Here is an 11,181-nt window from a genome sequence, read left to right as displayed (position 1 = left end):
GAAACTCGGCATATCCTTTTGAAAGGTGCTGGGTTCGAAAGCAAGAAACTGCAAGTAGATAAGTAGGTACCGCTTTGGTGGGAAGGTAACAGCGTTCCCTGCACCTTGGTGTTTAGTCATGCCGGCCACATGACCATGGAAATGTCTTTGGACAGCGCTGGCTCCTCGGCTTGGAAACGGAGACGAGCACCGCATCCCTAGAGTCGGATTCAACGGGCTTTCGAGCAAGGGAAACCTTTACCTTTACTTTGAAAGGTGACGGGCGAAGACAAGTTCTAAAACAGGAAGAAGGCCCTGAACCAGAGTGTGTTACGTCCTGCTGGTATCGATAGGGTGTTGGTCACAATTAACTAGCTGCATAGATTTCCACAGATCATAGGCATGACTGTCACCGGATTAGAGCCGGAACATTTCCATTTTATGGACGGTTATGGCTAAGGAACTGGATATTCCCAGTGGGAAATATTTGACTTTTTATTTTATTTTCAACAGCAAACTGTTCCTCTCCGGTTCCAGCCAAGTTAATGAGGGGCCTCTAAATTTAAAAAACAAACAAAAAACAATGCTAGAGTAACACATATTTTAAAAAAAAACAATGCTATGAGGCCTCTTAAACATGACATAATTTAGGGCCTCACTAGCCCCACACACACACACACACACACACACATAGCCATATAATAACTGTGAGCAGGGGTCATTTCATAGAAAAAGAGGTGCAGGAGCTCATTAGCATAACTCATCAGCATAACTCATTTGCATATGCCCCCCCCCCCCCCCTGACATCACCGGAAGTGTGTCAGAAGGCAACACCCACCACTCAGGCTCCACTGGACTGTTTTGGATTGCTAGCTGTTGGGGGGGGGGAATGTGCAGATCTGTCCTCGCAGAGGAGGGAGAGCTTGTACCTGAATAAAACTTGGTCTTAAAGGTGCCACTAGACTGTTTGGGGCCGGGGGGGCTCTGCAACTTACCTGGCTGCTTCCTGCTCTGACTGAGGGCTGCTGGGGGGTGGGGCTTGTTGCATGTGCCCGCCCCCTGGACTCTTTACTGCCGGAGCTCCGTTCCTGTGTGCTCCTGCAGGAAATAACCCCTGACTGTGAGTTTTGGAAGGGGACCATGGGACTACAGAGGCCAAATCTGGCTTAGGAAATTCCTTGAGATTTGGGGGTGGAGACTGGAGACTGTGGAGCTTGGGGGGGGAGCTCAGAGGCATGTGATGTCACATCCAGGTCAAGGATCGGTTCCTCCCATTCCTGTGAGGTCACTTTCACCGAAATTTTAAATTTACATCTCCCACCTTACATATCACTTCCCGCCATCTTTTCTCTCTCACACCTTACCTCAGCTGTACGCATTTGTACTCATGATCCTAAGGATTGGTGCTGGCATAATACCTGTGGTCGCCTTCAGTGCTGAGGCGAAAAATCCACTCTGAAAATCCACAGGTGGATTTGCCGGCCAACATTAGGCCCGTCCCGCACTCAATTCCCAGCTAGCCTCTGGCATTTAATGACTCTAGAGACATTAAACCAGCTCTTCCTAGTATCTGTGGTGGACCATAAGAGTTTCCGCGGCACTGTGGAGGAGAAGCAGAGGTCCTAGAGCTCTGTCGCCGCTCCAGGACGTCTGTTTCACCTGGCCTCTATGGTTCTTCCAGATTTCTGTACCTTTGCGGTCAGTTGTAATTCTAGGAGAACTTCAGGTCTCACGTTAGGGTTGCCTGCGGGCACCTAGTGGGAGACAAGGGTGAGGATGTGGTGGGGGAACCATCGGAGTTTTGTTCTACAGCAGTATGGGATCCAAGGACATCCTAACACCCAGGGCTTTTTTTGGTAGAAAAAGCCCAGCAGGAACTCATTAGCATAATAGGCCACACCCAACAGCAGAAACTCATTAGCGTATTAGGCCACAACCCTGACAGCACAGCTCATTAGCATATTAGGCCGCACCCCCATGCCTTCCCTTGGCTTGCACGGGCAAGTCCCCCCCTTGAAGGGAAGGGAAGGCAGTTTAAACTGCCTTCCCTTGGCTTGCCTGGGCGCCCCGCGGCTGTGGGTAGCCCGGGCAAGCCGGCCCTTGGACAGGCCAGGGAAGGCACGGGGAGGCCTTTAAATGCCTCCCTGATCCTTCAAGGCCCCCCCCCGGCCCGCCCGCCTCGGAGTTGCCGGTGGGGGGGGTTGCTCTCCATGCCTTCCCTCTGTAGCCATGCACACACAGAGGTTTTGGCTGTAGTGGGCCTGGCCAACTCTGAAACCAGCCGGAACTCCGTTCCTGTGCGTTCCTGCCCCAAAATAGCCCTGGTAACACTTTTTGAGGTGACCTTGAGGTTAAAACTGTATTTCACATTATTTGTACTTTTTTCCCTTGCGCTTGCAGGTACATGATTAAGCAAGGGCAGCCAACCAAATTTCCACATCTGGGGCCCTTGTCGCGGATTGTGACACCCACTGAACCTCAGAATTCTTTTAATAAGAAGGAGAAAGAAAGGATTAAGATCTGAAAAATGAGTTCCCTGCATGGATACAATGATGAGTTGCTTTTTCCAATGGGACACAGAAGAGCTGTTTGAGAACAACATGCCAAACATGTTCAAGAACCAAAATCTTGTAAAAGGAAAGTTACAACGGAAACCTCACATCCTACCTAACGACCCATCCAAATATACACTAATTAATACATGTATAATAAAAAATATGTATTTTTTTATATGCACTGGGTATTTTTAAGTGCTGTAGCAAATAATCCATTGCACAGCAACAGATACTGGAATTTGTGTGAAAGATGGTGCAGTGGATTTCGAGTCCGGGAAGGTATGGCAATATCAAACCGGTATCTATATATCTAATAGCGAAAGGCGCCCCCTGTGTGTGGATACCTAAATCCGCGCACGGGGTCACCTGGGGGGGAGGGAGATTTTTGTGCACACTTGGGGCAGTCCCCAGGTGTGCACAAAAATCTAAAAACCTGAAAAAAATATTGGGGGGATACTTAAATCCCCCCAAAAGTGACAGAGCGTCCCCTGCGCATGTGCAGGGGACGCTCTGCGAACTCCCTCGCCGCCGCTGCTTGGGTAGGGGAAGAGAGCAGCGAGGCCCGAGCGGCAAGCAGCGAGGCCTGAGCGGCAAGCAGCGGGCCCCTGTGCATGCGCAGGGAACGCTCTGCGAATTCCCTCGCTGCCGCTGCTTCGGAGCCGGGGGGGGAAGGGGGGAGATCGAGCGGGGGGTGGAGGAGACAGAGGAGGAACTGGCGGGATGGGGGGAACTTACCTCCTCCTGCTGCTTCCTCCTCTGCCTCCTGTGTGGAGGTCCCTCCCCCCCCCGCGAGTATCGCGGGGCCCGCCCCCTTGTTTAGATGTATTTTCGGGGGGGCTGGCTTCAAATTATAAATCACTGTATTTCCATTGTTTGTTACTCCGTGACTGATGGCTTGCAGTGGGTTTGCTGTGGATTCTGAAGCAACGGCAATGCTCAGGAGTGTCCGTCACCAGACCTCACCCTGTCCTTCTCAGCATACAGTTGCCAGCTCTGGATTGGGAAACACCTGGAGATTTGGGGGGGCGGAGCCTGAGGAGGGGAGGGTTGGGGAGGGACCTCTCAGCAGGGCACAGCGTCACAGAGCCCACCTTCCAAAGCTGCCGTTTTCTCTACGGGAACTGATCTCTGTCGTTTGGAGATCAGTTGCAAAAAGCAGGAGGTCTCCAGGTCTTACCTGGAGGTTGGCAACTCTATGTTGCACCATCCTCCCCACTCTCCAGGGATTTCCCAAGCTGGAGCTGGCAACCCGAGGAAAGCCTGCAGACACCCCGTGGGGCCGAGAGAGCTCTGAGAGAACGGCTCGTGAGAGAATAGCTCTGAGGTAAACTTGTGACTGACCCAAGGCCCCACCAGCAGCCGCACGCAGAGGCGTGGGGAATGACAAAGCACGGGAACCAGTGAAGTGTAACGGTACTGCGGTGCTTCAATGTTATTTTAGTATCCTTGCCCAAATCCAGAGGTCACTGGATCAAAAAGAAGCAGTTAGCTGTGCCTACCATCGTCTGCCGCTCTGCCCACTGTCGGCTGCCCTCTGCCTTCCCCCACCAACCGCAATGGGCACTGTAACGTATTCAATAGCTGCCATTGAATGCATGATGTATGTGAAACATCTAATTGACTTGCCATGTTGAGCTTCGTCCTGGGCTAGGATCCAAATCCATCCAATTGCATTGCTACCCCAGGAAGCACCTAACCAATCACTTCACAGCAAGCTCCCTGAGCGGGAACGTCCATGATTGGTCCTTATGTGAACAACCGTATTGGTTGGTATTTGTACAGTGGGTGTGGCTACATTAGCCGGGAATGTTTAAAAGCAGGACAGCTGCAATGTAAAAGCTGAACTGTTCTGTTCTGGCTATCAGATGTTGATCCATGTTGGAGTTGTGTTCGAGTTGAAGAATAAAATTGTGTTCTTGCTGAGTCACTCTCCGACTTTCTTTGTTAAGCGAGCGACTTAACAGGTGCCAGCCGCCACTCTCAGTACTGCGCTCCCAGTCTTTTTTTCCCTTTTGAAACTGTACTAATGTTAGCTGAACGAACAGGAACAAGGCTGACTTCCTGTGTGTGACATTAAACCACCGAAAAAGAGCGCCGCGCTGACAGAAAGAAACTCCAGGGCAGGAACAGGCTGGTTTGTGTCAAAAAGCACCCGATGGAGACGGCCTGGCTCACGCACAGAGAAGTGCTATCCCGGTCACAACTGGCCGCGACAGTTTCATTAGTTAACGTGCATGGTTGGAAGAGGCATTCACTCTGGAAGCAAAGCAGTGCCGGCCCTGGAAAGTACTTGGAAGGGCGACCTCTAAGGAATACCAGGGCCGGGGCACAGAGGCAGGCAATAGAAGCCATCTGTCTGGAACATCCTAGCCCCACTAGGAGTCACCAGGAGTCACACCAGGAGTTACAAACTCTATGGTTTTCCCTCAGATGGTCGTGGCCCCGCCCCCAGCGTGCCCGGCGTCATAGCGTCACTTCCTGGTGACATGCGTGCAGCGCGCGTGCTCCAACCGCAGACCGGGAGTCCCCTGGTAAGTACCTTTTTCGACTTGGCAACCCTATAAGTCGGCTATGACTTGACGGCGCTCTCCACCACCACCAATGCTGCCCTTAGATCTGAGCCCGGTGCAGCTGATTGTTTTAACATCCACTGTCAACTTCGTAAGGATGGAGCTTCGTATTCCTCGCATTCCTTCTGGGCTCAGGATCACAAATATGCAATTCTGAGTGCCCCGTCTCTCTGGGTTTGTTTGTTATTTTTATTCCTAGCGCTTCTCGTCTGCCATCCGGTAAAGGTCACAGAAATATTAATGCACTCCTGAAGCAGGGGGACCAAAAAGCTTAGCTTTCAACATAACTTAAGAGTGTGGCTGATGCAAATTGCAAAAAATCAGTGGCCTGTGTCTTCTCCGAGAATTATTTCATAATGACTATACCCGGTGAAAGAGAAATGTCTCTGGGATAAACAATGCACAGAAACAAATAGAAGGCTGAAAATACGAGGGCGCGGGGAGGAGCTGGCGTCCCTGGTCCTGACATCGTGAAAATGAATTTGGAGGGAAATAATGGGTTCAAAGAGGATGGGGGAGCATCAATTAATCAGTAAGTCTCAGTCTATTTCTTTTGAGTCAAGAAGACCCCTTTTTTAGCCTCAAAGATACAAGACCAACAGCAGAAGCCTTCTTATCCTGACTGGCTTGGGACGCTTGCAAAAGAGGAAAACCGATTTCCCACAAGCCGCTGCTCCTCCCTCGCGCTTCCCTCCCCCCCCCCCAAATTACATTAGTCAATTTCCCACTACTTGCTGCGTGGCCACATTTTGCCCCGCAGCTTCACCTGATTTCTACGCGCAGGAAACTGAGCTCTGTAACCTGGAGACCAACCAGTTGTAATTCTACGAGATAATGAGAAGGGGAACCCTATAAGTGAACCAGACCAGGATAATAATTGTTGTGTACTATTATGGAACACTACTGTGTACTAGTGAAGCTGCGGTGGCTCAAGTGGTTAAGACGCTGAACTGCAGGCTGTGGAAGGTCGGTAGTTCAGTAGTTCGAGACCCAGGTGTGCCGCATGACGGAGTGAGCTCCCGTCTCTAGTTCCAGCTCCTGCCAAACTACCAGTTCAAAAGCAAGAAATTGCAAGTAGATAAATAGGCACCACTTTGGTGGGAAGGTAACAGCGTTCCGTGCGCCTCGGTGTTTAGTCATGCCGGCCACATGACCACGGAAACGTCTTCGGACAGCGCTGGCTCTTCGGCTTTGAAACGGAGATGAGCACCGCAACCCTAGAGTCGGATTCGACTGGCTTTCGAGCAAGGGAACCTTGACCTTTACCTTTTACTGTGTACTACTATGGAACACTACTGTATACTACTATGGAACACATTTGCGCTAGCGGTCAAGCACACCTTTGGGTGCAAGAACAATAGAGGATTCAGATCCTAGGGTAGACCAATTGGGAGTGCCCAGATTCTAGCGTAGACCTATGAAGCACTACTCCACTGTAAATAGCCTATCACGGGTGTGGGGTGTGTGTTGGGTGTGGGGTACTGCAGGAATATAAGCGGGGCTCGGACCTCGCTAGTTTGCCTTTCATTTTGCCTACTTTATAAAGCATGAGCTGGTCACTACTCAACGCATCCAAACTCAGCACTTTACAATGATGATAGAACAAGTGCAGCGACGTGAGATACGGAAGAGGTAGGGGATAGTTCCCCTTGCCTGCTTACTAGATCCACAGCAAAAGAGAAATCATGATTCTCCCATTGTATTCACATATGAGTAGGAGGTCATCTTGTGTTTGCCTCCACTGATAAGTACATATGGGCCGTCCAGTTGCAACCAACTTATGGCAACCCCAGCAAGAGACTTTCAAGAAAAGTGAGGACTTTCAAGAAAAGTGTTACAGGTGGCATTGGACTCCAGATAAGATTGCTAAATGTTATAAAAATGTCTCAGGGAATTGCTGGAGATGTAATAAAAATGTCGGATCATACTATCATATATGGTGGAGATGCGAGAAGGTTTGCAAGTTTTGGAAAATGATAAAACAGATAATATTGGAGATAACTGAAATAGATTTGAAGTTAGAACCAGAAGTGTATTTACTTAATATGTTACCGGATGGGATTAAACATAATGATCAAGGTATGATATTATATGCCCTCACGGTATCCAGAAGACTTGTAGCTAAATCTTGGAAATCAGATAAAATTCCAAGTAGAGAAGAATTAACAATGAAAATTTTGGAAATAAAAGAAATGGATAAACTAAACATGATACTAGCAGGGAAGGAAGAAAGTATATTCCAAAAGAGATGGCAAAAGTTAGATAGATGGATGGGGGAAAATGTGTAATGTAAACTCCAAAATATGTAAATGATTATGTTATGTATGCTTTATACAATGGAAAATGATAAATAAACTATATAAAAAAAAAGAAGAAAGAAAGAAAAGTGAGGACAAAGGTACAAAGTTTGAGTCCAGTGGCACCTTCCTCAGCAGAGTCTTCCTTTCTCCCTCTCCCAAATTGCTAGAATTCGAGGGCATCCAATGAATCCGATGGGCAGTAGGTTCAGGGCGGATAAAAGGAAATACCACTTGACACAGAGAGTGATGAAAATGTGGGATTTGCTGCCAGACAGTGAATGTGGTGATGGCCACAGGAATAAACAGCTTTAAAAGGGGATCAGATAGATTCATGGAGGATCGGTCTATCAATGGCTGCTAGCCGTGGTGACTGAGGGGAACCTCCATATTCAGAGGCACTAAGCCTCTGAATCCCAGAGCCAAGAGGCAACATCAGGGGAAGGCCTCGGCCTCTCTGCCCTGTTGTTGGCCCTCCAGAGGAACCAGTTGGCTACTGTGTGAGACAGGAGGCTGGACCAGATGGACCACTGGTCCGATCCGGCAGGGCTCTTCTGATGTTCTTCTGTCTCCCATTCAAGTACCGCCCCTGCTTAGCTCCCAGACTTGATGGTAGCAGGCATACCCGGCCACCTTCCTTTGCTCTCACAAACAGCGGGTGGAAAACTGAAGACATCAAGGGCATCCATATCCCTCCTGGTCAACGGCCTCTTGAACCTCGGGTGTGGTTTTTTAAAATTTTATTTTTATTGAATATGAAAAAAATAACATTCCATTCAATCGATTGTCATAGAGTATGCCAAAAGTCATGACATTTAACCTCTAAACTCACAGATTATTTTTTATAACTATCGACAGAGCTTGAAGAGGAATCCAGTATAGCTCATTAAGCTAGTGTTCGTGGGATAAATAGGCATTGGTTATTGGAACAGAGTTCTTAACATATGGTCAGATTCAAGACTGCTTTAAAGGTAGAGCCATTTATGGTAGTCTGGATATGAAGGAAGTAAACCTTGTGCTGACACGTAGTTTAGCACAGAGGCCCATAAATGAACAAATTTGGAGGAGAGGAGGAGGAGATAGAATTTATACCCCACCCTTCACTACCCAAAGGAGTCTCAGAGCGGCTTACAAACTCCCTTCCCTTCCCTCCCCCTGTGAGGTAGGCAGGGCTGAGAGAGCTCTGACAGAAACTGCTCTTTTTCAAGAACAGCTCTTATCAGAACTATGGCTTGCCCAAGGTCATCCAGCCAGGTGCAAGTGGAGGAGTGGGGAATCAAACCTGGTTCTCCCAGATTGGATTCCAAACACTTCACCACTAAACCAAGTTTGTTGGTGTGGAGGTTGTCTGTGCTCTTTGTATAGAGTCAGATATCTTGGCCATAACAAATTGGTCCCATATTTTTTCATGCCAGGCTGCTAAAGTTGGTGGAAAGGGAGACTTCGAAGCAGCTGCAATTGTTATCCTTGCGGTTGCTAATAATATAGCCGTAAATTCCTTGACATTCTCTCTAAGGAACTCATCCCATAAATTCAAGAGCATAATCTCAGGTTTACAGGAGAGAGATTGTGAGGTAATCATGTTAATCTGCATTCTTACATCTTTCCAGAATTGTTGAATCGTTGGGCAGGCCCACCAGCAGTGAAGGTAAGTGCCATTTATGCCGCATTTCTTCCAGCGGGTTGGGTTGTCAGCCGGATTCATTTTGTGTAGATGGTGTGGAGTAAGGTACCAGCATGATGTCAGTTTAAAGAACTGTAAACGGATGTTATATATGGTGGAAGTGTTTGCTGGTGAGGCCCAAATAGTGTTCCAGTGGGTTTGAACCTCCTGTGTTCTGTCTATGTGGTTCCCCCTGTACTCATTGGCCACAGTCCCAATCGGTGCAACCTGGGAAGCGTGGACCTCCAGACCGTGTCTCTTGAACTGACCTGGAGATGTTCCCTGGAAAATCTGATGTGTATTGTTAAGTCGGTTACTTAACAAGGAGTCAGAGAGTGATTTCAGCAAAAGATCAGCTTTATTCAGCAACTCGTAACTCAACTCCAAACAGATCAACATGAATAGCCAGAACAGCTTTAGCATTGAAGCTGTTCCACTTTTAAACTCTCCCGGCTAATGTAGCCCCGCCTACTATACAAATACCAACCTATGAGGTTGCAGGGATAAAGTCAAATCACAATAGTTCTTGCTCTTGGAACTGGCTGTTGGTGATTGGTCGGCTCTTCCTGGGCTACCAATAACATTTGAGGGATTAGGATCCTAGCCCAGGATGAAAGCTTCACATGGTGTTTCAATGACTGCATTTCATACATACATTGGGTCAGATTGAATACACCACATGTATGTCCAGGGCCAAGCTTCTAGCCATAAAATTTCCGATTCACTGTGAGTGGTGAGCTTTTTACTTCTCTCTCCAACAGGCCGTGACGCAGTAATGAGAGCCATTAGATTAATTTTTTTCTGCCTTTGACATAATAAGGCAGTTTATTTTCATCAGTGACTTTAAGAAGCGCAGCCTAGGAAATCATCAGTTTCATTCTTGTTTTTAGACTTCTTTTCAAATTCTGCTCGAAATGAAAGAGTCTGGCCCTTTTCAGACAGCCTGTGTAATCTGTTTTGGTAGCCAGTTGCTAACGGATTTTTTTTGGTGTCATTTCAGTAGGGTTGCCAGCTCCGGGTTGGGAAATACTTTGAGATTTCGGGGGTGGAGCCCGAGGAGGGAGGGGTCTGGGGAGGGGAGGGACTTCAAGTGGTACAATGCCATAAAGTCCACCTTCCAAAGCAGCCATTTTCTCCGGGTGTACTGATGTCTGTCACCTGGAGATCAGTTGTAATAGCAGGAGATCTCTAGCTACCACATGGAGGCTGGCTACATTTCGCACAACCATTTTAGCAACCAGCCGCTAACAGCTTTTATTTACCTTTTAATACAAAGCCAGTTAGCAAAGCATGGTTGAGCCATTCTTCAAGTAAACTCCTCTCTTCCGTTTTCATAAGAACATAAGAGAAGCCAATGTTAGGATCAGGCCAATGGCCCATCCAGTCCAACACTCTGTCACACAGTGGCCGAAAATACCAGGTGCCATCACCAGTGGGGCCAGGACACTAGGAGCCCTCCCACTGTTGTTCCCCCACCCCCCAAAGCACCAAGAATACAGAGCATCACTTGCCTCAGACTGAGAGTTCCTGTCTATACTTTCTGGCTAATAGCCACTGACGGTTCTCTGCTCAATATCTATATACTAATACCGGTCGCCCCCTGGAGTGCGGATAGCTAAATCCGCGCACCGGGGCACCCGGTGGGGAGGGAGAGTTTTGGGCATACGTGGGGCGGTCCCCACGTCTGCACAAACATCAGAAACCTTGGGAAAAAATTCGGGGATGTTTAAATCCCCCCGAAACTGGCAGAGCGTCCCCTGCGCATGCGCAGGGAACGCTCTGCGAAGTCCGACGCCGCTTGGGGAGGGGCGGGGAAAGAACAGTGAGGGGGGAAGGGGAAAAAACGGAGGGGGAAAAGAGCAGCTTCGGAGCCGGGGGGGAACAGACAAGGGGGGGATGAGCCGTTGCTGCTGGCAGCAGCAGGGGGAATGGGAGAAAGGGAGAAGCCTTGGAGGGCCGGTGGCTAGAGCCACGGATGTTGTTGCTGTCGGGGGGGGAAGCCCGGCAGCTGGGAGCCGCACAGGGCTCACTGCCATTGCTGCTGGAGGCTTGGGGGGAGAAGGCAGGAGAAGGCTTGGTGGGCGGGCTGGCTGGCCGCTCAGACCTCACTGCTGCGG

The 11,181-nt window shown here is 48.9% G+C and overlaps 1 protein-coding gene across 1 annotated transcript in view; it reads left to right on the top strand.

The window, feature by feature from the left end:
* The window catches only part of LOC107105496 (chromosome unknown open reading frame, human C7orf72), a 38,340-nt gene extending 35,837 nt beyond the window's left edge, over positions 1-2,503 (top strand). The window contains exon 9 of the mRNA XM_015405479.1: positions 2,380-2,503. Coding sequence (XP_015260965.1) covers positions 2,380-2,503 — 124 coding nt within the window. The remainder of the gene's footprint in view (positions 1-2,379) is intronic.
* Positions 2,504-11,181: the final 8,678 nt, after the last annotated feature.

The sequence above is a fragment of the Gekko japonicus genome, unplaced genomic scaffold, assembly GCF_001447785.1.
Source record: "Gekko japonicus isolate JY-2015 unplaced genomic scaffold, Gekko_japonicus_V1.1 scaffold2053, whole genome shotgun sequence".
NCBI classification, from domain to species: domain Eukaryota; kingdom Metazoa; phylum Chordata; class Lepidosauria; order Squamata; family Gekkonidae; genus Gekko; species Gekko japonicus.
Note: the sequence above shows the minus strand (reverse complement) of the source record. Positions and strands in the feature narration are given on the sequence as shown.